At 39.1% G+C, this 27,201-nt stretch overlaps 1 protein-coding gene across 2 annotated transcripts; it reads left to right on the top strand.

Annotated features, from left to right (window-relative positions):
• The first annotated feature begins 1,851 nt into the window (after window positions 1-1,851).
• Window positions 1,852-27,074, top strand: sars1 (seryl-tRNA synthetase 1). Of its 2 annotated transcripts, none has more exons than XM_072278660.1 (11): window positions 1,852-2,073; window positions 7,087-7,157; window positions 8,054-8,134; window positions 12,199-12,357; window positions 16,193-16,336; window positions 19,147-19,302; window positions 20,692-20,913; window positions 21,967-22,096; window positions 23,400-23,557; window positions 25,385-25,514; window positions 26,300-27,074. In XM_072278660.1, exons 1-11 carry the CDS (start codon window positions 1,938-1,940, stop codon window positions 26,452-26,454), a joined length of 1,542 nt encoding a protein of 513 aa, XP_072134761.1. In that variant the 5' UTR covers window positions 1,852-1,937; the 3' UTR covers window positions 26,455-27,074. The 2 variants fall into 2 exon arrangements, with proteins under 2 accessions (XP_072134761.1, XP_072134762.1); XM_072278661.1 differs by having other exon boundaries at window positions 1,856-1,962.
• Window positions 27,075-27,201: the final 127 nt, after the last annotated feature.

Genomic DNA, 27,201 nt, shown 5'->3' with positions numbered 1-27,201 from the left:
ATAAATTGAAAATCTTTGTCTCTTTCATATTAGTCCCTCCCTCCAACTATTCCAATGTATTTGTCATCTTTGTAAAACTGCATTCCCTTTTGCAAAGAGTGACATGACATGAGATTTAACATAGAAACATAGAAAATAGGCGCATGAGTAGGCTATTTGGCCCTTCAAGCCTGCACCGCCATTCAGTATGATCATGGCTGATCATCCAACTCAGAACCCTGTACCTGCCCTCTCTCCATACCCCCCGATCCCTTTAGCCATAAGGGCCATATCTAACTCCCTCTTAAATATAGCCAATGAACTGGCCTCAACTGTTTCCTGTGGCAGAGAATGCCACAGATTCACCACACTCTGTGTGAAGAAGTTTTTCCTCATCTCGGTCCTAAAAGGCTTCCCCTTTATCCTTAAACTGTGACCCCTCATTCTGGACTTCCCCAACATCGGGAACAATCTTCCTGCATCTAGCCTGTCCAATCCTTTTAGGATTTTATACGTTTCAATAAGATCCCTCCCTCAATCTTCTAAATTCCAGTGAGTATAAGCCTAGTTGATCCAGTCTTTCATCATATGAAAGTCCTGCCATCCCAGGAATCAATCTGGTGAACCTTCTTTGTACTCCCTCTATGGCAAGAATGTCTTTCCTCAGATTAGGGGACCAAAACTGCACACAATACTCCAGGTGTGGTCTCACCAAGGCCTTGTACAACTGCAGTAGGACCTCCCTGCTCCTGTACTCGAATCCTCTTGCTATGAATGCCAGTTTTTCACCACCTTTTTCACCACCTGTTGTACCTGCATGCCCACTTTCAATGACCGGTGTATAATGACACCCAGGTCTCGTTGCACCTCCCCTTTTCCTAATCGACCACCATTCAGATAATCTGTTTTCCTGTTTTTGCCACCAAAGTGGATAACCTCACATTTATCCACATTAAATTGCATCTGCCATGAATTTGCCCACTCACCTAACCTATCCAAGTCACCCTGCACCCTCTCAGCATCCTCCTCACAGCTAACACTGCCGCCCATCTTCGTGTCATCCTCAAACTTGGAGATGCTGCATTTAGTTCCCTCATCTAAGTCATTAATATATATTGTAAACAACTGGGGTCCCAGCACTGAGCCTTGTGGTACCCCACTAGTCACCGCTTGCCATTCTGAAAAGGTCCCGTTTATTCCCACTCTTTGCTTCCTGTCTGCTAACCAATTCTCTATCCACATCAATACCATACCCCCAATACCGTATGCTTTAAGTTTGCACACTAATCTCCTGTGTGGGACCTTGTCAAAAGCGTTTTGAAGATCCAAATATACCACATCCACTGGTTCTCCCCTATCCACTCTACTAGTTACATCCTCAAAAAATTCTATGAGATTCGTCAGACATGATTTTCCTTTCACAAATCCATGCTTCACCGCATTCCAAATGTGCTGTTATCACATCTTTGATAACTGACTCCAGCAGTTTCCCCACCACCGATGTTAGGCTAACCGGTCTATAATTCCCCGGTTTCTCTCTCCCTCCTTTTTTTAAAAGCGGCACAAACGAAATCACTGCCAATGGTTTGCCAAAAAATGGAAGCACAAGAGAATGTAGATGCTGGAATCTGGAGCAACATACGTAAAACTCAGCAGGTCAGGTGGCAAATGAAGGGGTGTTGATCCGACACGTCGGCTGTCTAGTTTCCTTCCTCATTGCTGCCTCACCAGCTGAATCACCTCCGGAGCTTTGTCCGCGGCTCCGTGATTTGCAGCGCGGTTGCACTGACGAGTCAGGCGCCTGGTGGTGGCGCTGCCCTGGGCGGCCGGACCGCCTCGTTGCCCATCTTGGCTCCACCGCCGGCAAGTGTTCTGCGCATGCCCGGCGTTGGCTGCAGTGGCAGGCGGCGGCGAGGGTGCGGGAGCGGAGTCGGTGAAGTGGAAGCTCGGTCGTCGACATGGTGCTCGATCTCGACCTGTTCCGTAAGGACAAGGGGGGAGACCCCGACAAAATCCGGCAGAACCAAGTGAAGCGCTTCAAAGACGTGTCGCTGGTGGATAAGCTGGTGGAGGTGGACACGGAGTGGAGGAAATGTGGGTGTTGGATCGGTGGTGGGTGAGGGTGAGCGATGGGGAGCCGGGTGAGGTCGGTCACTGGGTGGGCGGCAAAGGCTCCTCCAGGGTCGTCTTTTGAATGAAACTGCTGCGCATGCGTTCTACTCTTACCCGTCCCTGTCGGGTTTTAAATGCAAGAGGTGTGGATAGTTACTGTGATTTCTGCCGCTTGTTTCAAAGGCGAAACGCCAACAGCGTAACAAATTAATGACTACCTGGGGTGGTGAGGGGGTTGCTGTCTTATTCCTCAAGAGCCAAGTGTTGGTGGTTTGGAAGTCAGAACCATTCTGAGCAGCAACACCCACAACGCTGGATTAATGCAGTGTCTGTGGAAGGAAATGGACAGTCAACGTTTCAGGTCGAGAGCTTTCATCAGGACTGATAAAGAATCTTGACGTGAAACCTTGACTGTCAATTTCCTTCAATAGATGCTGCCCGAGTTGCTGAGTTTCTCCAGTGTTTGCTCCAAATTCCAACTTATTTGCGGTCTTTTGTCTCCAAAATTCTCAGCAGGGTGGGCAACTGTTGTGGAGAGGAAAACACTTAACGTTTCAGGTCGTTGACTTTTCATCAGAGCCTCAACTTAGAGTGCTAACTTTGTTTCTCTTTCTACAGATGTTTTCTGCTCTTTGTAATTCAGGGTGGAGATGCAAGATGTTGGAATCTAGAGCAAAAAAAACTCCTAAGTGCTGGACAAACTCAGTGGATTGAGTTCCATCTGTAGAGTGTGGGGGGTGGGAGAAAGGTTTTGACCTGAAACATCAACTATATCTTTCCCCTTACAGATGCTGATTGACTTGCAAGTGCATTCTGTGGCTGGATAACCTTGATGCAGTAACCGTGTAGTTCCACAGGGTGTCTGCGGTTGACTTGCAGAATCTGATGCAATCCTGTGCAAGCCAATGTTTTAGTTTTGTTTATGGGCTGACTTTGTGTTTTTTATCTTATTTTTTAAAGTGATTTATATGCTTGCTTAAGCTGCAGTGCTCCTTTTCTAAGGAGCAATTCATGTACTTCAGTTTTTACATAACTTCCTGTGGCTGAATGTCGGAAAAAATTAAGATTCATTGCTTGTAAAAATTGGATGGTATAGTGAGAATATCTGGGTTTGACTGTAGTTCAAACTTTATTTATTTATTGAGATACAGCATGGAATAGGCTCCTGGAGCCACACCACCAACCAACCCACCTATTTAATCCTAGCATAATCAGTCACAATTTGCAATGACTAATTAGCCTACTAACCTGTGTGTCTTTGGACTGTGGGAGGAAACTGGAGCACCTGGAGGAAACCCAACCAGTCACAGGGAGAACATATAAACTCCTTACAGCGGCTGGAAATGAACCTGTGTTGCTAGTACTGTAAAGTGATGTGCTAACCAACTACGCTACCATGCCACTCAAACTGAAGAGCTGAAAGTTTCTACTTATTTATATGAAGCTCCTTTTTAAGATTTGCTTTTTCCCCTCTTGCCTGAAACTTGTGCTCTCTGGCTTTTGACTCTACTACCCTGGGGAAACGAGTGCAACCATCCACCAAATCTATGCCTCTCTCAATTTTTTAAACCTCAGTAGGAGTATCACCCTTTCGTATTCTAAAAGGGTGGTGAAAGTAAATCCAAAAATAACTTCCAGAAGGAAATGAATGTATAATGAATTTCCAGTTAATTGGGGCATCGGTTAATCAGGGCAGCCACTTATTTGGGACAATTCTTAAAGAACAAAAACAAATTAAGAAAACAACCTGGATTCCCTTCGTTTATTTGGGACACTATGCTGCTTAATTGGGATAGGAGGTGGTCAGTCACGTGCCGAAATCTACAATTGCACGCTTAATCCATCAGCAAAATAAACTGCAAGAAGAAAGGGAGATGAGGTAGAAGGAGATGAGTTATTAACTTCAAACTTTCTGCCTAATCACTCAAAGAGTTGAATTGCATGTGCATGTAACGAGAGCTGTATAACTCAGCTCCCACCTTAGACCACGAACTTATCAGTCACCCCTGCTGTGGACCACTTTCTGGAGGTCCAAGACGCCAACTTCTACAAAGAAGGGATCCATATGCTCCATGACAGCTGGACTAAGTGTGTAAATGTAGGAGGGGACTATATTTTCTAAAATTGACTCCTTCTACGTTAGGCCACAAAATTATCAATCACCCCTGGTATGTCAGAAACTGATAACAAGAAATTGTTGGTTATTGGAGAAAGCATTAAACCTCGATGCTTTAAGGGGCTAAGAATAGATAGTTTGCCAATCGAATACTTTTCTAATAAGAATGCATGGATGACTTATAAAGTTTTTAAGAAATGGCTAATGAGTTAGGATATTGAGCTACAGTGGAAATCAAGCAAAATTCTTCTTGTCTATTGTGCATTGCACCCTAACTAGAATATTTGAGAAACTTGTAGCTGGAATTTCTGCCTGTCAGTGCAACATCCTCTGTGCAACCAGTGGATATGGAAATCATAAAACATTTAAAGGTGTTAAATCACAAAGCTGGTGCACCACATTCTCAAAGCAATTGAAGAAAATCTACTGACATCTTCAACAGCCAAGGAAGTGATTGCAGGAGTTAACCTTATGCAGGCAGTACAGCTTGTCAGTGATAGTTGGCAAGAAGTAAGTAGGAAAACAATTCAGAAATGTTTTGCTCACTACAGTTTCGAGCATTCAGGTTTGGAGATGTCAGAAAATGCCAGGAATGAAAATGAGGTGATTTCACGTACTTCAAGTTACAAATGGTATTGACAATCACCTTGAATGTTACAATGAAAATGAAGATTTGGGGGATGAAATTATTGAAAGCATTGTTTCAAAACACCAAGGTGAGGAATATGAAGATGAGAAAAGTGATGAGGATGACTCAACTGAACCTGAGCTGTGACAGTGCAAGATGCCAGATTTACTGTCGTACTTCATGCAGAAAGGCAATGAAGCCAGTGCATTGTCTGCACTGATTTTATTCATTTTCAGTCAGTCAGAAGTACATGCCTGCGCACACTCGATGAATTCTGCTGTTAATAACTATTGTGAACTAATACAGTCTTAAAGTACTTTAGCTACATGGGTACCGTTCTAGTTTATTCTGTATTTTTTTAAAAATATATCTTATTACTTGATTAAACGATAGTCTTTCTTTTTTATAATACCTTCTAAATTATTTTCATCAAACTTCGGACAATTGTGGCAGCTGCTTCATTGGGCCAAAACGTCCTGATGTCTCCCAGTTAACCAGAATTCACTGTACACCCTATCCTCGTTATATGCAGGGGATACGTTCCTCGAAGTTGATGCATAATGTGAATAATTATTTAAATGCAGAAAATGGGGATGCGTTCCAGAGGGCTTCATAAATATGTTTTATCTGTAATTTATCCACATTTTCATACAACACAAAAGCAGTACCACAAGACAACATTTGTATTATATTTCATCAATTTAAGGTAATATTCAATGTAATAAATCATAGACAGTTAACATGCTAGGGTGTAGAGTAGTCACCAACAGTGGCAGGTGAGTTCGCTCCGGGAGATGAGTGGTTGTTGTGGTGTCGGGCAGCTTTACATGGATAAGGTGGATGGTTGTGGTCATCAGGATCATATCAAGCACAGCGAGGGGTGAAGGAAGACTCACAGCACTCTTAGAACTGCCGTCTTTTTCAACATAAATTTGCTTGTAAGGAAGAAGGGTTGACAGCAGGGAACGACTGAAATGCTGACTCCGTTCTAAACTTGGGTCCATGTCCATCGCCATTTTTGCCAGGTGTTCCAACTTCCACCATTCCCTCACTGTTGGTAAACTCTCGGGATTTTTTAAATCGTCTGTCGCTTGCAGCATCTGAGAAATAGTTCACCGTTTAAAAAAAAATAAGTACGCCTTGAATATGGCTCACACCTTGGTCAAGTGGTTGAATCAGCGATGTTGTGTTAGGCGGCAGGAAACGCACTGTTATGTTAGGATGAATGTTTAGGGTGGGCTGGTGCATTGTCAAGCAACAAATGTTTAGGGTGGGCTGGTGCATTGTCAAGCAACAAAAGAACTTTAAAGGCAAGATTCTGTTCCCGGCAGTAGTGTTCCAGAGCTGTGTTACCTTCAGCTGATGTAGGTAAAACCAACAAAAGTTTAAGAGCGCAAGATCGCGCATCCACACCTTGCCAAAACGAATGTGAGACTGACGGGAGTGAGATTGTGAGGCGCGCGCACCTGACTTGTATTGGCAGGAAAGCAGTGCTCCTCGCATAACTGAGTTTTGGACGCATATAAGGAGACATTGGTAGAAATAGGTTCCTCGCGTTAATGTGAATCCGCATTGTCTGAAGACGCATATAACGAGGATAGGGCGTATATTTGAAAGTTTTTCAAGGCAACAGCAATATATCAAGAGATTGGTTTCCTTTGTGCAGAACAGGTTCCATTGTGATGGACCAATTTACTTTTTATTTGGTGGCAAGTTTATCTTGTTTTGATCCTTTAATAGATTTATCCCTCATGCAATATGGTTTTTGTGTAGATATAACATCATATCTTTGTTTAGTGGCTTTCAGTTAATTTATAAATATGTTTTCAAAGGGCTTTGGATAAGATCCATGTGGTTGCATTTGGTAGGAAGTTTCCATGTGGTTGCATCTGGTAGGGAATTTTAAAGTTTTTCTTTGTAAAGATAATGAAATACCCTTAATTTTAATTTGGAACTGGCTCTTTGATTGTTTAATTTCAAACTAGTAAACCAATTATTTATAACATGGAAAAATTACAAATGAGTTATACTTCCAAAAAAATAAAGGAATTTTATTTGCCGAATGGAAGTTTGAAATGTGACTTGACATGCACCAAAAAAAATTAAATCCCATGTTAACAGACTGATTTGTTAATGGAAGACATATACTTCACTTTATACTGCTTTTTGCTCCACAAAGCTTGTTCTTATTGCTTTTCAGATAAAATGTGCAACTGTCATATTTTATGCTTCCACCTTTTATTTTAACCAGGTCGGTTCCAAGCAGACAACTTAAACAAATTGAAAAACCTTTGCAGCAAAACAATTGGTGAAAAAATGAAGGTAAGTTCAACCTGTTGATAAAATTATCAGAAATGGTTGCTCTTGTAATTTAACTGTATAGATGTCTTACTCAATTGATGAAAAGGTGCAAAAGGGGAAGTTCTTTTGTTTGTTCGTTATGGCTGAAGTAGTTAAGAATGGCAACCAGATTGTACAGAACAAATTCCCACAAACAACAATAATAATTTTAGCTATATTGGCTGAGGAATAGATAATTGCAGGGACGGAAGATTTGTTTTATTCTCACCCTGAAAGACAAGGCAGACCTCAGTTTAATTTCTTAGTACTTGCACTGATGTGACGCTCCCTTTGTACTGCGTTGGAACTGTCAGCCTAGATTGTGTGCTTAAATCTCTAGACTTGAGCTTCAACCCACGACCTTCTGACTCCGAGGCAAGAGTGCTACCACAGAGCCAGGGCCGATACTCATCAAATAATTAATTTGACTTCACAGATATCGTGGATCTTGATTTCCTAAAAAAGCCTTTGGTAAATTATCGCATAAATGTCTATAAGATTCTGTCCTGTGGAATTAGCGATCAAATTTGAAGGTAGATTCCAAATTGGCTGCATTAATAGAGGCAACGTGTGGTTATTAATGGTAGCAGTTTTGTGTGGGGTCCAGTCACTAGTGGTGTCATTTGTTTTGATATTTGTAGCTTTGCATGCTTTTGCATTCAATGAATGATAGTTGCTGAAATCGTGTATTGGCAAGTAAAACATTGGCTGATTTTGTGAATTATACTGTAATTTGAATAATTGAAGTAAAAATGCTTGCACCTAACCCACCAGACAATTGATTTAAAAAAAATTCAAAAATCAAGTGTTAAGTAGATTTGTGGTAAATTATTTAAATATGAAATGAAATTAGTGTTTACAGATCTGATTTTCCACAGAAAAAGGAGCCTGTTGGTGAAAGTGATACCCTTCCACAAAATACACAGGATCTGGATGAATTGAATGCTGAAACTTTAAGTGTAAGTCATACTGATTCAGTGATTGTCTTTCTTTATGCAGTCTGTTATAACAGTACACTTGTTTCATAGGAACGTTCTTATTAGTCCACTATTCAAAATACTTTGGGTAATATTCTATAGGGGATTTCATCATTCACGTGATTACAACACACACATAATTCACCCAAGTGCTTGTGATTAGAGTTTGCTTCCTTTAATGGCTAAGTTTTCTCCTTTGGGGACTTGGCATTGATTTCTATTATTTGCTGGTTTGCTTCTTGCAAATATTTTATTCATGTATTTTTCTTTTTATTTGTGGGGTCACCATTTATTGCCAATTCCTAATAATCCATGTGAAAGTGGTGGTGAGCAATTACCTTGAATTGCTGTAGTACTTATGGTGAAAGTATTCCCATAATGGTATTGGGTCAGGAGTCCCAGGATTTGGACACGGTCATGATGTGTAACTTGTACGGGAACTTGCAGTTGGCAGTTTATATGTATACCTATTGCCCTCAACCTTGGTGTTAGAGATCACAGTTTTAGAAGAGGCTTTTGGAATTATCCAGGTAAGCAACTGCAGTCATTTTACTAGATGGCATGTATTGCAGCCATTGTGCTGCTGGTGAGGAAAATTAATATTTATGACAGTGAATAGGGTTACCAGGCAAATAATCTGCTCTTTCCTGGGTGCTATGTTTTTGGAACTGCATTTATCTTGACAAATGGAGAGTACATGTACTTGAGACACATTCCTTAAAACTGATGAAAGGACATAAGGGTGTCAAGACACGAGTCGTTGGTCATAGCATACCCAGTCTCTCTTCTCTCCCCCCCCCCCCCACTTTCCTTACTACAGAATTGACATGTTGACATCTGATTGTGTCTCTAATCAAAGGCAACCCTTAGGATGTTGATGCGGGGAAACTCAATGATTGTTATCCCATTGTATGTCAAGATTAGGTTGTTAGCAAGCTATTACCAACTTTTGTGGTAATCAATTACTAAAGGCAAATCGATTATCAGTCAGGTTGGGAACAGTATGGAGAAAATTCAGACTTGTCTTTCTCTACTGTGTCATTACATTTTAATTTTCTTGTGCTCAGTTACCTTACTATCTTCTACAATTTTCTTTGTGAACGTGAATGGGGAAAATAGAGGAAATCTAGGGGGTGGTGGGGAACAATCATACTCCAGTTGTATGCCTTGTAACTGATAGAAGGACTTTATGGTAATATGAAGCCAATTTGTTGAAATATTAAAGGTAATTTGTAATTGGGAAAATATTTTAGAAAGTTAAATACTGAGATCTGCTCCAGATTAGAAAAAAATTAAAAGTGGAAGTTGTATCCTGGAAAAAAGGAGAGGAAATTAGGCAAAATTGACAAGGTCTAAAGTTGTTGATCCAGAACTGGCTTGCCCACAGAAGGCAAAGAGGGGTCATATTCTGCATGGAGGTCGGTCACCAGCGGAGGGGATCTGTTCTGGGACCCTAACTCTTCGTGATTTTTATAAATGACCTGGATGAGGAAGTGGAGGGATGGGTTAGTAAATTTGCTGATGACACAAAGGCTAAGGATGTTATGGATAGTGTGGAGGGCTGTCAGAGGTTACAGCGGGACATTGATAGGATGCAAAACTAAGCTGAGAAGTGGCAGATGGAGTTCAACCCAGATAAGTGTGAAGTGGTTCATTTTGGTAGGTCAAATATGATGGCAGAATATAGTATTAATGGTAAGACTCTTGGCAGTGTGGAGAATCAGAGGGATCTTGGGGTCCGAGTCCATAGGCTGCTCAAAGCAGCTGTGCAGGTTGACTGTGGTTAAGAAGGCGTACGGTGTATTGGCCTTCATCAATCGTGGAATTGAATTTAGGAGCCGAGAGGTAATGTTGCAGCTATATAGGACCCTGGTCAGGCCTCACTTGGATTACTGTACTCAGTTCTGGTTGCCTCACCACAGGAAGGATGTGGAAGCCTTAGACAGGGTGCAGAGGAGATTTACAAGGATGTGGCCTGGATTGGGGAGCATGCCTTATGAGAATAGGTTGAGTGAACTTGGCCTTTTCTCCTTGGAGTGACGGAGGATGAGAGGTGACTTGATAGAGGTGTATAAGATGATGGGAGGCATTGATTGGATAGTCAGAGGCTTCTTCCCAGGGCTGAAATGGTTGCCACAAGAGGACACAGGTTTAAGGTGCTGGGGAGTAGGTACAGAGGAGATGTCACGGGTAAGTTTTTTACTCAGAGAGTGGTGAGTGCGTGGAATGGGCTGCCGGCAGCTGTGGTGGAGGCGGATACGATAGGGTCTTTTAAGAGACTTTTGGATAGGTACAAGGAGCTTAGAAAAATAGAGGGCTATGGGTAAGCCTAGTAATTTCTAAGGTAGGGACATGTTCAGCACAACTTTGTGGGCTGAAGGGCCTGTATGTGCTGTAGGTTTTCTATGTTCCTATGTTTCTGATGTTGAGTCTGTGTACTGGTTTTATATTTTTAATGACACCAGAAGCTTGGTTCATCAGGTCGATGTCAGGTCCTTGGAGAGCAATCCAATTGATCCGTTCCTTATTTCCTGGTGCTCCTGCACCCCTGCATCTTGTTTTCTCTCCCATTTTTTACGTAGATTCTTTTTGCCAATAACCTACACTGCAGAGTAATTTTACAATAGACAAGCCTTTGGGATATTGGAGGAAACCAGAGCAGTGGTAAAGGAGAGAATTGGCCGACTTCGGAGTCAGAACTGAACACGGGTCCCTGAAGCTGTGAGGTAGCAGTACTAACTACCACCCAACATAATTGCAGCTAAGATTACAGTGGACTTTGCTACAATGATGCAAGAGGCTAAAAATAAGTACATTTTAGAGAGAAATTGTGGGATGATGAGCGAAGGGATGTCAAGATCACACTTATGTGTTGAGCAGAGTATTTGTTTACCCCATTTAAACCAGATTGTTTGACGAACCATGAAAACAGTGTGTCAGAAGGGGGAAGGTAACTATGGACTGCTGTCCCAAATGGGAAATGTATAGGTGAAGTTTAGGTTCAGGAAGTATGATGAAGTTTATTCATTTATTATCAACCTTATATTTTTTTTTAAATGACATGCTTTTGTTGGAGCAACCATGGTGTTTGAGTCCCACCAATTATATAGAATCTCCTAAACCAAGCATATTAATCTCGGCACATGTGGGAAAAACACAATAGACTTGATGTATGTAAGCAATTTCACTCCATCAATGGAAAATAATTAACTAAAGGTTGATAGAAAATTATTGAACAAGTCTGTGAGGTTAGCATTAGTTATCTGAAAAGCCATTTGAAAAAAAACTTTAATTTTGAGGGGTCATTGACTTTACACATTGGCGCTCTCTCATTCTACAGATGCAGCCAGGCCTGTTGAGTATTTCCTGCATTTTCTGTGTCTGTCTGAAATGTCAATTGCCTTTCAGAACCAACCTTTTCCTGTGTAACACACATGCTGCTATTTCATTTTAGTGTAATTAATTCTGTTTTTCTAATAAGTATATGTTGCAGAATATAATCATATGTCATAATCAGAATATGAAATGATTTATTTCTGTAATATTCAAAAGAAATGACCAAACTCCATCATTGGATTTGTATTTCTCTTGCAGTCAGGTTATTTTGATGAGATGAGAAATGATAACCCGATTAACAAAATGAATCTATGGAGTTTTTTTTACTTAGTTGTAAATAATTTTGCCATTTTTTCCCAACTCTTGAATTTAGGCATTTATAGTCTGATGAAAAGCATTCTTGTAGCTACTAGACTCATTCCATCCCATTGTTGTCCAAAAATGGTTCACTGGTCAAAGCATTCCATTCTCCCATATTCTGTAGAGCAGATAAAAGTAGAGATGTGAATTATTGTGTTAGTAAATTTTATCTTTTACTAATCCAGTTTGCGTGCATAGCCACTTGGCTGAACATTTTCAAACAAGAGTTATGCATATTTGGAAGTAAATTTGTAATAGTATTGAAACTAATGTAACAATAATCTGCATCTTATTTTGGAATGGTATAAAGTGAAATATTGTATCTTACATAGGATAATCTTAATTTTCAGGGTTTAACTGTAACTCAGATCAAGAAAATACGGGTCCTTATCGATGATGCTATGGGAAAATGTGACACCGAACGTCTGAAACTAGAAGTACAAAGATTAGACAGTCTGAGAGAAATTGGTAATATCTTGCATCCCTCTGTACCCATCAGCAATGATGAGGTAAGGACATAGATTACATTGCTAAATTATTTGATTTGTATGTATTTTATAGTTAATACTGAGCACACTGAAATTCAGTATCAAATATGAAAGTCAACATTATTCTTAATATTGTATTTAAAATTAAGATCTAATTCAGTAATACAAAAGCCTTGCTCCAGATGATTTTAAGGTATTATTTTATGCAAAATACAAGCTTTGCTATTTTAAAGGCTATGGCAAGGGAGATTAATGTACTAAATGAAAGATCTTCTACGAGTTAATGGAAGAAATTGGACTGCTTTCTGTATTGCAAGATAACATTGGCCGTTGTGGATATTATTCCAAAGTATTGATTTGGCTGAAAATGTGAGAGAATGGAAATTGGCTGAAAGTCACTAGTTAGACCCAGCTTCTCTTTATATGAATGTGAATAAGCTACTGATGTTTGGAGCACAGAGAATGACAAGTCTTTCAAAAGATCTCTGATCCAAGTTGTCCTTAAAGTGGTTTCTTGGGTTGCTAGAGTGCTTATTTTAGATATTATAAGAGTATAGAAGAGCAATTGGAAGTAATCCAAAGCAATTTAGTTTTTGAAAGGGATATGTTGGTCAGTCTGTGACTTCTGAAGAAATTGTAGAATTTTACACAGCTCAGACAAATGCTACTCAAAGAGCTATTAATGTAAATAAGGCTTTTGATTGCATTGTGGACTGGAAGCTATGAAATTATGGAGCCAAATGTTTTCTTTCAACTTGGCTTGGCTAGATGTAAATTGACACTGAACTACTTTGTGGTGAAAGATTGCTTGCTCTCTCTCTCTCTCTCTTCTGTATGTTTTCATCATTGTTAAGGTTCCATGGAAGAGAGAGCAGAATCTTATGTTCTAAAGTATTTCTAGAAAATTTGAAACACCTTGAAATTATCTTAATACCCAGAGAGTTGAATGCAGATCTACTTGTCAAATGGAACAATGTGCATTCGGAACAGTTTGATGTGATAATTGAAACCACAAAGATCCGTTGTTTAGCTTATGTAAAATATAACCAGGTATCCAAACATTGTTCATCAGTGTTATTCTTGAAAAATTTTTTCGGAAAGACCCGCGAATAGGATCCACCCAGACACCGGTCTCTAGAACTGAGGCAGTGGAAAAAGGCACGTTTATTTCTCTTGTTTTGGTCAAGAGAAATTAGGTATAAAAGACATTTTCTTTCCTGTTTGCTGATATAATTAAAAACTGAGGACATGAAACCAAATGGTTTCCTCAAGAACACATTCAAGATGAGGAGCCAGCTGTAGAAGAAGGTAAAATCATATCATAAACATTGTTCTTTTCAGTGACTAGTCCCAATGCTGAACTGAATCTCATAGGCATTAAGAACTCCAAGATGAAATGTTTCTCTAATAGAAGTTACAAACCAAGTACATTTGTTGTTGTTTGAAGCCCCAAAAATGCTCCAGGACACTTGGTAATGAACCATATCTGAAATAGCTACAGTGGGGGCTGTTGGTTAACTTCAGGGTGCAGGGAGACATTGTTGTCAGTGCAATTTCTGCATGTTGGATGAATGTATATCAGTTGGTACGCTTGATAGTGGCAGCAAGTAGCACACAGGGCTCATTTAACATGACTTGCACAAAGTTTAACTGTTTTGCAATGTGAAGATTAAGACCTTCAGACACAGGAACAGAATCAGGCCATTGTTAGTTAAGGGGCAACAACCCTGCCTTTACCACCAGAGAAATGAGGGCATGTATTTCCCTAAGGGTGGGTGATTTCTTTGACTTTTCATTGTTATTGATTACTTCCACCTGTTCTATTTCCCCCCTCCCCCACCCCAAAATACCTGCCTGCCATGGTCCAACTCCCACCCAATGCTCAATGATTTCTCCTGCACACAACTGTTTCAGCAACCCTGCCCCTCCCTACCCACCCCCCAAACCACATATATCTTCCCAGTATGATAAACTCCCATCCTCTATGACCTCTGCAGAAACTGAAGATTACAAAGACTGTGGTCTGTTCTGCTCTGCCTTGGGCCTTCAACATGGGAGAATATTGGAAGCCTTTGGGCTGGCCAATGGTAGGAGATGTCACGTGAACCAAATGTTGGTTTCCCTGAAGTAACACACAAAACACTGGGGGAACTCAGCAGGCCAAGCAGCATCTATGGAGGGAAATGAACAGCAATGGGGTAGGAGCATGAGCTGTAAGGTGATGGGTGCATCCAGATGAGAGGGGTAAGATGGGTAGATGAGGCAGGAAGTGAGGATGATTTGAGAAGCTGCTAAGTGAAAGTTGGAAAAGGCAAAGGGCTGAAGAATAGGGAATCTGATGGGAGAGGACAGTGGAAGATGGAATAAAGGGAAGGAGGTGGGGAACCAGAGGAGGAAGGAATGGGTGATGGGCAGGTTGTGAGGGCAGCGGAGCAGAAAGAGAAGGGGTGACACAGCCAGAGGATAAGGCAAAGGGAGGAAAGGGGGCAGAGGGATAAGCAAAGGGAGGTCTATGAGTTAGGTGATGTTCTGATGATGGATTGTAGGCCAAAATGTTGAGTGTTTGTAGTAATATGGATTTCTCCCCACAAAGTTCCATACAGTCATCCTAGTCCCAATGTGTGCTCTGGCTACAGCCAAGAAAACAGGAAGTGTTGTTCCTAGCATAAATTTTTGTTTTTGGCCAGGGTAAGTATTATTGTCAATTTACGTAACTTATGGACCTACACAGAAAGAATACTCTGCTCTGAAGAACTTTGTAGTTTTTTTTGTTGAAAACTTACAAATATACTTAAGGGTTACTATGCATTGTAAGATAAACAGCTGACTCCATTGTGGCTAGGTATATTGCGTGTGAAGTTTGTCCCTCAGTAAAAATTTTGTAATACTGATATTTTCACAACTTTGTTTTGTATCTCCCAGCTCTCAGAAATTCTTAAACTCCTTTGTTTCCAATTCTGTTCCTTTTGCAGTTTGATTATATGAAATCAAAACATTACAGAACGGTAGTTGGAATATATGGAGTAGGAAATTAGTCCTCTCACTGGTGTTAAAGGCATGTACAGTCAGTGGTCACTTTATTAGATACCTCCTGTACCTAATAAATTGTCCACTGAATTGACATTCCTGGTCTTCTGTTGCTATAGCCCATTCACTTCAAGGTTCAGTGTGTTGTGCATTCAGAGATGCTCTTCTGCGCATCGATTTTGTAACGTGTATTTGAGTTACTCACCTTCCTGGCAGCATGACCCAGACAGCAATTCACCTGTCACCTCTCAAGATTTTTATGCCCTCAGAACCGTTTTTTTCCTTCATTTTTGCACCATTCTCTGTAAACTTGCAGACTACCATATGTGAAAATCCCAGGAGCTCAGCAGTTTTTAAGATACTCAAACCACCTCACCTGCACCAACAATCGTTCCATGATCAACGTGGAATGTACAGGTATAAAGTGGCCACAGAGTGTATGTAGTGGTGGCTGCATTTATATGCTATTCTGAATTATGGTTACACTCTTATGGAACAATTTTAAAAGGGCTATACAAACAGCAGCCAATTTTATTGGAATATGCAGCTGCTTTGAACCAAAGTTGATTTATTGCCCCAGAAATTTGAATGATTTCTGTAAGAAACTGGTTATCTGAGGTATCATTATGACCATGGGTGTTTTTTTTCCAATTTTGGTGTTTACTTGTATCTCATTCTAATAAAGTAGTTTTCTTTTGGATAGAGAGAAAATGCCACAAGTCACCTTGCTTCACAACTTTTGTCTAGCTTTATTTGTAACGTGCTGATAGACTGCATCTGATTTCAGAATATTTTAGCAATTTAAAAGCTTTCTTTTTCTCCTTTACAGGATGCAGACAATAAGGTGGAACGAACATGGGGAGATTGTACTTCCACAAAGAAGTATTCCCATGTCGACTTAGTGGTAATGGTTGATGGTTTTGAAGCAGAGAAAGCTGCTGTAGTAGCAGGCAGCCGAGGGTATTTCTTGAAGGTGAGATTATAGTATGTTAAATTACCTATATCTTGGTAATATTAAACCAGCAACATTTAAATTCAGTTTTGTATAAGTAGCTAAAGCCTGCCAATCACCTCTTGCTAATTTTCATCGTGTTTGCCTTTCCTTGGGGAACTTATTTCTTTGAGATCCCTGTGCAGATTCACCTCTGAGTAAAGGCTAAATGTGTAATCTTACACAGTGTTTATTATTTAATCATATCAGGTACAACTGCAATGGTTTGTGTGTCATTTTCTGGTGGTGGGTGAAGTAGTTTGAGCATTTTGTTAACTCAGTTTCTCAAGTTATTGGTAACCTTGAGATATGTTTACCATGGCGTCTTGACTATAGGAAGGGAGTCCCATTTCAAGAGGTGGAATAGACAAGTACTGTCCAATTTCTCCAAAGTCAAGGTGATTGAACTGACTGAGAGCCCCAAGGATTAGGAACATTTTCATTTTCAGTTGGTTTCTGTTGATTTCACTCAAGATGCAAATAGAGAGCGATAAAGGTTCTGTACTTTTGTAGACTAAATAAAATGAAGAATGCTGCTTATCACTGACACCTTGGGTCTAGGTTTTCAAAGCAATCCCATCAATATACAGTGGAATAGAATTATGAGTCTTCTGCCAGGGTCAGTCTGGAATTTTTTTGCATTCAGACATGATCAGGACCAATAAAAGCCTCCCTCAAATGGTCCTTTCAATTTTTATTGATTAAAATGATTGTAATAAATCACAATACTATTTTTCTTGCTTATATTGAATGGATATATTAGTCCACTAACTTTTTTTATTGTGTACCCATACTTGTATTAAACAGCACTATTTTGCCAAGTATATTTTCAAAAATAGTACTTGACTAATAATTTGCATCAATGATTTTAAAATGTACTGATTAAGCTTATTAATATTTTAAATATTGCATGGTTAGGTTCAAAGCTGTTGTAACAATATAAATTGCAAAGTGTACTTAAACGTTTAAAAATGAGAGGGGGAAATTATTTTGTCTTATTAACTCAGTTTAGTATTTTACCTTCATTTTGAATTTTTTTGTGCATTCATGGAATGTGGACTCTGTTGACACTATCAGCATTTATACACCTTTGCTAATAGCCCCATTAGGAGAGGTTGGTGAGTTGCTGCCTTAAATCAAAATTCAAAGTAAATCTATTATCAAAGTACACCATATACAACCTTGAGATTAATTTTCTCGTGGACATTCACAGTAAATCTAAGAAGCACAATAGAAGCATAGCAAGGTGGACAAACAACCAATGTGCAAAGACAGCAAGTACAAAAAGAAATAATAATAAGTAAGCAAAAAATATTGAAATAATGAGATGAATAGTCCTTGAAAGTGAAACAGCTCAGTGTTGGGTTGAGTAAATGCTCAAGAGCCTCATGGTTGTGGGATAATAACAGTTTCTGAACCTGGTGGTGTGGGTCCTGAGGCTCCTGTACTGCCTTCCTGATGATATTAGCAAGAAGAGAGCATGGCTTAGATGGTGCCGGTCCGTGATGATGGATGATGCTTTCTTGCAACAGTGCTTTGTGTAGATGTGCTCAACAGTGGGGAGGGCTTTACCAGTGATAGACTGGGCTTACCCACGACATTTTGTAGGCTTTTCTGTTAAAGAACATCACCACCTTTGGTTTGGCCAGTTACAGTGGTGTCATAAGCAAACATAAATATGCCATTTGAACTGTGCTTACCCTTTCAGTCATAAGTATAAAGCAAGTCTAACTAAGCACACATTCTTGTGGTGCACCTGTGCTGATGAAGATTGTGGAGGAAACATTGTTGCCAATCCAAACTGACTGTCTACAAGTGAGGAAATTGAGGATCTAGTTGTACAAGGAGGTATTGAGGCCTAAATCTTGGAGCTTATTGATTAGTTTAAGTGGATAATAGTTTTAAATGTTGAGCTGTCATCAATGCAGATCATCCTGAGGTATGCATCTTCACTGTGCAGATGCATTAGGGTCTTGTCATGGAGATACTAACATATTGGGATTATGTAGGAACTTCAAGGGTTTGGATCTAGTGTCTGTGAGGAAAAAACGATGATACATTTCCGGATCAGAATAGAGAATAATTTTGAAGACAAACCTACTACCCTTATCCTTGTTTGGTGTAGAGGTTGTGTGTTGTGTAATGGCAACCACAGTGGAAGGAGTGCTGGAAAGAGTGAATGCTTATTGGATTTGGTTGCTAATCAAGTAAGCTGTTTTGACTTGAACAGTGAGAAGCCTCTTTAATATTGCTTGAGTGGCACTCCATCCAGGAAGTGGAAAATAACTCTATTGTGCTCCTGCCTGTGGAGTTTTGGTTATGAGTTCCATATTTTGTTGACAGTGAAGAAGTAGTGACATGTCTGTAACATTGGATAATGTATTACTCATTTCTGGCAGAATACCAATGTATCATATTGTTATTTTGGGAGGTGCTGATAAAGAAACCATCTTGAGTTGTTGTAATGAATCGTATCTAAGACATGCTCTGCAGTGGTGGTATGCTCATAAAAGAAGTGAATGTCTAAGCTTATGGGCAGGGTGCTAATCATAAGACTTGTACCTGTTGCCCTTGCCATGTAGTATATTACTTGACTATCTTTGCAAAAGGGAAACCCTTTGTAGTTTTTTTAATTACCCAGCTGGAACATCAGAAGGAAAAATGAGATCTGATATGGCGTGCAGTTTTGAGTGTATAGTTAAGTCTGTAATTGCAAAGTTTATAATACTAATTGAAAGACCTAAAAAAAAGTCAAAGAACGATATATGCCATGTGTTCATTGTGTTTTGTAGGGTCCTTTGGTATTTCTTGAACAAGCTCTGATCCAGCATGCTCTGCGGGGTCTAAGCAGCCAAGGCTATACTCCACTTTATACACCATTCTTTATGAGAAAAGAAGTAATGCAAGAAGTAGCACAGCTGAGTCAATTTGATGAAGAATTGTACAAGGTACTGAACACAATGCTTTTTGTGGTTACAAAGCAGAAAGGGAATAATCCCCACTAATGTGATACTAGAAATTTAAGTTGTCCCTTCTGAGTGAATCGTATTGCACATTTACCATCACTTATGAAACCATAAACATTATTGTATTGAGTCAAAGACAGTCATGTTTAATTTTTCATGAAATTAGAGGGACTCAATTCCTTTTGAAATTTAATTTTAGGCTTCTTTAAATAGCCTGGGTATTACATATATTATCTAATGTTATTATTAGATTTTTAAAAAAGGCACAGTTTTGCTCCCTGGTATAAGTTAAGTTGACCTCTACTGAAACATCACTTCCTGCACTACAGCTTGGATAAGATCATTTGTTTTCCCGATTCTCAGTATCAGTTGCATCTTGATGAAGAATGCATGTAGATGAATACATTGTGTTGTAACTATTAAAAGTGTACAAATTCTTTAATTTGACACATGAAAAGCATCCATTTCCACAGATTGAGGTGCGAGTCTGCATTCTTGGATTTGAAGATATAACCTAGAGGACAGAGTATTATCGTACTGCTGAATGAATGAAGACTTGGGTTCTAACGATTGTTACTTGATAGCATTCAAGGGTAATAACCCTGCTTGGCCTTTTTCCAATGTAGCACCACTGAACCCAATGTCGCTTTCACTGAAATAAGCACAGATAGTTTACTGAATCTAAAAACCCCCTCGGGTGCTGCAGGTTCAGTTAGTCAAAACGGAAGGATTAAGAAAACCTCAATTTTATTTCCCTAAAACTAATATTCTTACCTTTGTACCATCTTAAAAGTAATAACAACCTCATTATTGACTTGATGTCAACTGGACAAAGTATTAGAAGTCAGTGTGGCAAGTAGCGAAAACAACAATGACAGTTAATTTTTTTATTTTTACCTTTACTATCTACTGATTATATCTAGTGTCTTGTCTTTCTTTATCAGCACTTAATGCTAGTTTAAAACTTGCGCAATAAAATCATGAGTATGAGAGGGTGAATGGTCAGTTTTTCCCCGGAAGGCAAAGATTTAAAAGGAAGAATGGTTTGTGTAGGAAATGAGCTGCCAGGTGAAATGTTAGATGCAGGAGCAATTACAATATTGAAAAGATATTTGGACAGACACATGAATGGGAACAGTTTAGAGCAGGAGTTCCCAACTTTTTTTGATGCCAAAGACCCCTACCGTTAACCGAGAGATCTGTGGAACATGGGGTTGGAACCCCTGGTTTAGAGGGATTGGGATCAAATGTGGGCAAATGGGACTAGCTTACATTGACAGCTTGGTGGGCATAGTAGAATTAGACTGAAGGGTCTGTTTCCTTGCCATATAACTCTATAACTTGAATTGGTATTTGCAATGTTTTCTTTAGGTAATTGGAAAAGGCAGTGAAAAGTCAGATGACAGTTCCATTGATGAGAAATACTTGATTGCTACTTCTGAGCAGCCGATTGCAGCTTTTCACAGAGATGAATGGTTGAAGCCTGAGGATCTTCCTATTAAGTATGCTGGATTTTCTACATGCTTCCGCCAGGAGGTTGGTTCACATGGCCGTGACACCAGGGGCATCTTCCGTGTTCACCAGTTCGAGAAGGTAATTCAAAATGCTGGGAAATGTAATTCTAATTCATAAAACAGCTCAATAAATTATTTACAAGAGACTCTGCCGTTTCTGGAAACCCAGAGTAACGTAACATCTCTCTCACTCACTCACTCTCTGCTGGAAGAAGTCAGTGGGTTAGATAGCATCTATGGAAAGGAATAAAGAGCTTGTGTTTCAGGCCAACACCCTTCGTGAGGACTGGTAAGGAAGAGAGAAGAAACTAAAATAAGGTGGGGGAGGGGAAGGAGTACAAGTTAGAAGGTGGTAGGTGAAGCCAGGTGGGTGGGAAGGTAGGTGGATGGTGGAGGGAGGGTGAAATAAGAGGCTGGGAGATGATATGTGGAAAAGGTTAACGGCTGAAGAAGGAATCTGAAAGGAGAGTGGAGCATGAGTGAATGGGAAGAAGGAGGTGATAGGCAGATGAAGAGAAGAGAAAGGGGTAGGAGGGGAGCCAGAATGTGGAATGGAAAAAGGGAAGGTTAAATTACTTGGCATGGTGCAACACTCCCTTGCGGATCCATGGATAACCCAAATTTTTATCACCCATTCCAGCATTGTGGCATTCTTCACATTCTACTTCTGGGGGATGGGGTGGAAATCCCATCAATGGTATCTTCTCCATTAAATTCTCTTCATAGTACATTAATTACATAGGTGACCTGTTTAAAAGAAGGATTGCTACTGGTGATGGCCCTCAGCAAATTACATTTTCATGCCAGTCGTTACATCCACTTCAGTCCATTTGGTCAATGTGCAGCACTTCAAAGAATTAATAGTTTACCCAATAGGCTATACCTCAATAAGGCCCACTGCCTCAGGAAAGAATTGATTAAAGGAGCAAAGTCATATTTGGGTGACTGCAAACAATATCCATTGCATGAAAAAATGTAAGCGATACCAAAGCACCCGATACCCATTGCTGTATTTGCATAAGTAATAAATGTAAATGTACAATATCATCTGATAGTGATAATTTTATTTCAGAACATCAGTTCAATTAATTGTTGATAATTTAAGACAGTTCAATATATTTTGTCTTTATAGGTTGAACAATTCGTTTTTGCTTCCCCTCATGATAATAAGTCATGGGATATGTTTGACGAAATGATTAAAACTGCTGAAGAGTTCTACCAGTCTCTAGGAATTCCATACCGCATTGTAAATATTGTATCAGGTACTTGATAAATCATATAGCTTCTTTAGATCCTGCTAAATGATTGAACATTTAAAAATGCTGTTTGCTATCTATGAGATTTTAAAAACTAAAATGTATTTCCAGTTTGATTATACTTGGTGGTAAATTTAAGCTAAGAAAGAAGCAGAAGACCCATAAGACATGTGTTTTAAAAATTATATTTCAATAAACCAAACCTAATTTATTTTTATAAGGAACCTATTTTAGATTTTAGAAGCCAGTGGTCACTAGATAGGTGTTTGGAGCATTTGGAAGGTTGCAGAAAAGCAACGTGTGATATGGTTGACAAGTTTTCTGCTTACAGGTTTAGTTATCAGCCTTAAGTCACAAGATATTATTTGTGTTCTGTCAAGCATTGTACATCCAAGAATAAAGGAACATAGCATACTCTTGTTTTGATTGTGTTGCCTTTTAGCTGATTAAAATAGTAAAGTTTCGTGGAGATGAGGAAACTCTCTAAAACTACTTTACCATAAGACATAGGAGCAGAATTAGGCTATTCAGCCTGTCAAGACTGCTCTGCTATTCAATCATGGCTAGTTTATTATCCCTCTCAACCCCCTTCTTCTGCCTTCTCCTCGTAATGTTTGACGCCCTGACTAATAATGAACCTATCATCCTCCATTTTAAATATGCCCAATGACCGACCTCCACAGGTGTCTGTGGCAACAAATTCCACAGAGTCGCTACTCTCTGGCTAAAGAAATTCCTCCTCATCTGTTCTAAATGGACATCCCTCTCGTCCTAGACTCCCTACTATAGGAAACATCCTCTCCCTCTATATAGGCCTTTCAATATTCAATGGGATCACCCCCCTCATCCTTCTAATCTCCAGCAAGTAAGGGCCTAGAGCTGTCAAACACTCCTCATGCGTTAACTCTTTCTTTCCCAGAATCATTCTTGTGAAGTTCCTCTGGACCCTCTCCTATGCCAGCACATCTTTCATAAGGCGCCCCAAGTACTAACACAACTCTCAATTTCTCACACTCCATACTTGTACCATATAAATGCTGGAAAGATCCAGGGGCATCAGGTAAGTCACTCATTAGAGATGCCTCTGAATTGCTTGTCATTTGTGTGGAGTTTCTGGCCTGTGGTGACAGCAGGATATTTAAGCTGAACATTTGTGAGGGATGGATAAATGCAGATTGCAAAGTGGCTGTATACCTGCTGGTCTCATAGATTTCCTGTTTGCAGTTGAAGTCATTCTCTTTTAATTGACAAATTGATATTGCAGTTAGAAATGGATGTGAAATTAAATTTGCTTTCTTTGCTCTGTTAGGTGCACTGAATCATGCTGCAAGTAAAAAGTTGGATTTGGAAGCTTGGTTTCCTGGCTCTTCTGCCTTCCGGGAATTGGTATCATGTTCAAACTGTACAGATTACCAAGCACGGAGATTACGAATCAGATATGGACAAACCAAAAAAATGATGGATAAAGTATGTATGATGATATGTTGAATTACACTGCCTTCAAAAGGTGAAAATGTGTATCTGTTTGATAAAACAAATAGTTGTCATGATGCCTGAATATGAAATATTTATGTGATTGTCCATTCCTTTATGGGTATTATTTGGGAACATAAAACTGGGTAAATTTTCACAAATTAGTGCTTGGGCTAAACTCACATCAGTAAGGATCTTGCTATTTACCTCGGCATGTGGGTTGTGGCTGTTTTTCTTTACCGAATTTGTATGGTATTTTATTTGGATTTTGGATGGCTAGAAAGGACATTGTCTTCATAAGAATAAGAAAGGAAGAATTTACATTGATATAGTGCCTGCATGCACTTTTTGAAATATGCTAAAATGCTTGATATTCAACAATCTCTTTAATAGTTCTTTTATGTGCATAGCCATCTGCAAAACATGGGAAAGCTAATGCAAAGCTTCAAAGTGTTAGCTCACACCTCAAAACTGGCAACTTGAAACAATATTGAATTGTAAAACGCTCTTACAACTGAACTTAACACTTTGGATTTTGAGCTTTATGTTAATGCTTTGGGATACTCTTTCTGCAATACACGTAATTTTCCAATGAAAACTGAAATCTAATGGTCTCGCATGTGACTATACATTTGGAAGTAAGAGACGGGTTTATCAAGGCTCAAGCTCCAGCTAATATTAATTTCACTTGTAAACTCAAATATATATGAGAGAGATAATGTCTTTCCACTATATATTTCAAATCAATATTAACCCATGCAGGAAATGATATTTTTAAAAACAAAAGCTAACAGTGCTGTGCAGAAGTCTTAAGGCATCCTAGCTATATCTCTGTGCCTAAGACTTTTGCACAGTACTGTAAATGTTAACCAGCAATTATTTGCCCACATTCGTCTAACTAAAATAATACTGGTATAGTGTTTGGGTATCAGGTTTGCCTGAAGAGGGTGCTAGTGTGCCATTCAGTTGTGGAACTGCTTCGCAACAAAACATTTTTGCTGACCCTCACAATCCTAAAAGATACAACACTTTTCCAAGCATGGAGACATAAAACCTGTTGTCAATCTGATTTAGATGACCTCAGAATCAAGAACTTACCAATTGATTTGGTGTAGTCGAGCACCCAAAAGCTTTATGTATATTTACTCATTCAGCTATTGGAATAAATTAACGTAATATTTTGAGAGCAAATAGAAGTCACCTAAGTAGAAATGTGAATCTATCTCAAGTAGGCTGTGAGTCAATTTTGGTGGAAGCTTTTAACTTGTGTAGAACAGATTGACTTTGAGTAAATGGGATGCTTGATATATCCAACAACATGTTTAGACATTAAGCTATACATGTGCAATGGAAACCTATATTGTGGATTTAAAACATTTTTTAAACTAAAAGTGACTCGCATTTAATTATGTGCTAAACTACATGGATACTGAAGGTTCCAGTATGACAATGTGGTAATTTTGCTTGAAGTGGTAATGATCCAGAAATCACTTTGTTCTCCGATCTAAAAAGAAGACGTAGCCAGGGTTTTCATTCAACATGATCTCTTTCCAGTGCTTCCCAGCTGCTGGCTTCACATTACCATGATCCATATATGATGCCTGCTGTGATTGAATGCCGTCTTCCTGCCTAGACTCAATATTGAGGCTTAGTTATTTGCTAATGAACCTTTTCCTTAGTCAATTTATCTTCAGAACAGGAGTAATAATGATGAAACATTACAGCATGAAGAGAGGAAAACATTAAGGAGATTTTTATTTTGTTTTGAGGATGTAAATTAATGTGCTAAGAATGTAGGATAACTGTATTTTTTGTTTGTAGGCTGAATTTGTGCACATGTTAAATGCCACAATGTGTGCAACAACTCGTGTCATCTGTGCTATCCTCGAAAATTATCAAACTGAAGAGGGTGTGGTGATACCTGAAAGTCTAAGACCGTACATGCCTCCAGGTAAGTGGAAGAAATTATGTGTACAGTATGACTTTGTTTCATTCATTTGGGGATGAGATCGAGCAAGCCACATACTCTCCTGATCTAATTAAGTTCCACGCTGAAAATCTAGGATTTAAAGCTTTGATTTTTCTATTCAGGAGAAGATCTGCCCAAGTTCTACCCTCTTCATTATATTTAAAGTGTTGCATTAATAGTACATGTTAACTATTTGCAAGATGTGGGAACAAGATAAGCTAATAAAAGATTATGATAATTTTAAACACTTCTGGGGAAAATTAATGTGGGAACAATCTTTTTGAAGTATAGGTGAGAAACTCTCTGATTTAACCTTAATTGAGGGAAAATTTGGGATCTTGAGAGTTGGCTGGATTCCAAGTTGGAGTGGAGCAAAATCAGCCTGTGATCTACCTTTCAAATTAATGTTTGTTTTAAGATAAAACAAAATTACAATTCAGCTGTTGATCTTGAAGGATGAATCTTGATGAAGGGTTTTGGCCTGAAATGTCGACTGTTTACTATTTTCTATAGAAGCTGTCTGACCTGCTGAGTTCCTCTAGCATTTTGTACGTGATGCCTTGGATTTCCAGCATCTGCAGATTTTCTCATGTTTGTTAGTCTTGATGTGCTCTTGTCTACATATAACTTAGAGCTCATTGCAACTGACAGTTGAATTACAAACAACTAAAATGACAATTATTACTGAAATATTTTCATATTAAGTCAGAAAATGAAGCACATCATTTTTAACTTGCAAAAGTACATATACCCTTTCTTTTTAATAGGTTTGAATGAAATTATCAAGTTTGTTAAACAAGCACCTATTGACCAGGAACCATCTAAAAAACAGAAAAAGCAGCAGGAAGGAAACAAGAAGAAACCTGTTTTATCTGATACTAGTTTGGAAAATAAAGTCCAGAACATGTCTGTCAGCAATTAGTGAATCCTTTCAATTAAATGATTAACTTGTAATCAGTGTACTTGTTGTCCAGATTAATTACAGGTGGATGACTTGTAAATGAGCTCCATGTTGAGTAAAATGAGAAGAGCATCACCTTCGTGGTAGTAATAATGTGCAGCTCTTGGGCTGGTCATTTAAGTGGAACAAGTTTTATGGAGAATTTGCTGCCAATCTATGCTTAGAATATGAAATTTTATCTCCTGAATGATTTGCAATAATAAACAGCTTAAACAAGCATGCTTCTAATGTAAGCCTGTTTTTCTCATGTATAGTTCATTGTGAAATTGCAACACATCATCTTCTTGCCTAATACAACAGATTGAATTCAATAGAGCTTAAGTTATTATGCTGTACAAATTGCTTTGTGCTTTATAGATGGCTTGGTATATGTCACATGCCATGGTACTGAGCCATACAAACTGACAAATTGTCAGCTTTCATCCCTGGATTTAGTCATTAGCTGCCTTAGGGCATTTGTGGGCAATGTGCTATTTGGCTTCAGTGACTCCAGACTAAGGGGGGAAATCATTAAAACATGTGTCCATGATTTCTAACAAATATGTCTGTTGAGTTTTAAATAAAAGCAAAAAAAAACAAAATCAGATGTGTTTGTTACTCCCAACTTGCATGCCCTTTCTCAGTATCTGTACTTGCTAAAGAAGAACAATTTAGGCAGGGCTTATGTGCTGTGATCTAGAGGAGTCATTGGCTACAACAGAAGAGACA

The sequence above is a fragment of the Mobula birostris genome, chromosome 14 (genome assembly GCF_030028105.1).
Source record: "Mobula birostris isolate sMobBir1 chromosome 14, sMobBir1.hap1, whole genome shotgun sequence".
Taxonomy (NCBI): domain Eukaryota; kingdom Metazoa; phylum Chordata; class Chondrichthyes; order Myliobatiformes; family Myliobatidae; genus Mobula; species Mobula birostris.
The sequence above is the reverse complement of the archived record's forward strand: the minus strand, read 5'-3'. Positions and strand labels throughout refer to the sequence as shown.

Bases quoted from the DNA above. Each gene is read 5' to 3' on its own strand.
- sars1 (XM_072278660.1), top strand. From the start codon at position 1,938: ATGGTGCTCGATCTCGACCTGTTCCGTAAGGACAAGGGGGGAGACCCC. The intron at 2,074-7,086 runs GTGGGTGTTGGA...TATTTTAACCAG, and splicing joins GGACACGGAGTGGAGGAAAT to GTCGGTTCCAAGCAGACAAC. The intron at 23,558-25,384 runs GTATGTATGATG...TTTTGTTTGTAG, and splicing joins CCAAAAAAATGATGGATAAA to GCTGAATTTGTGCACATGTT.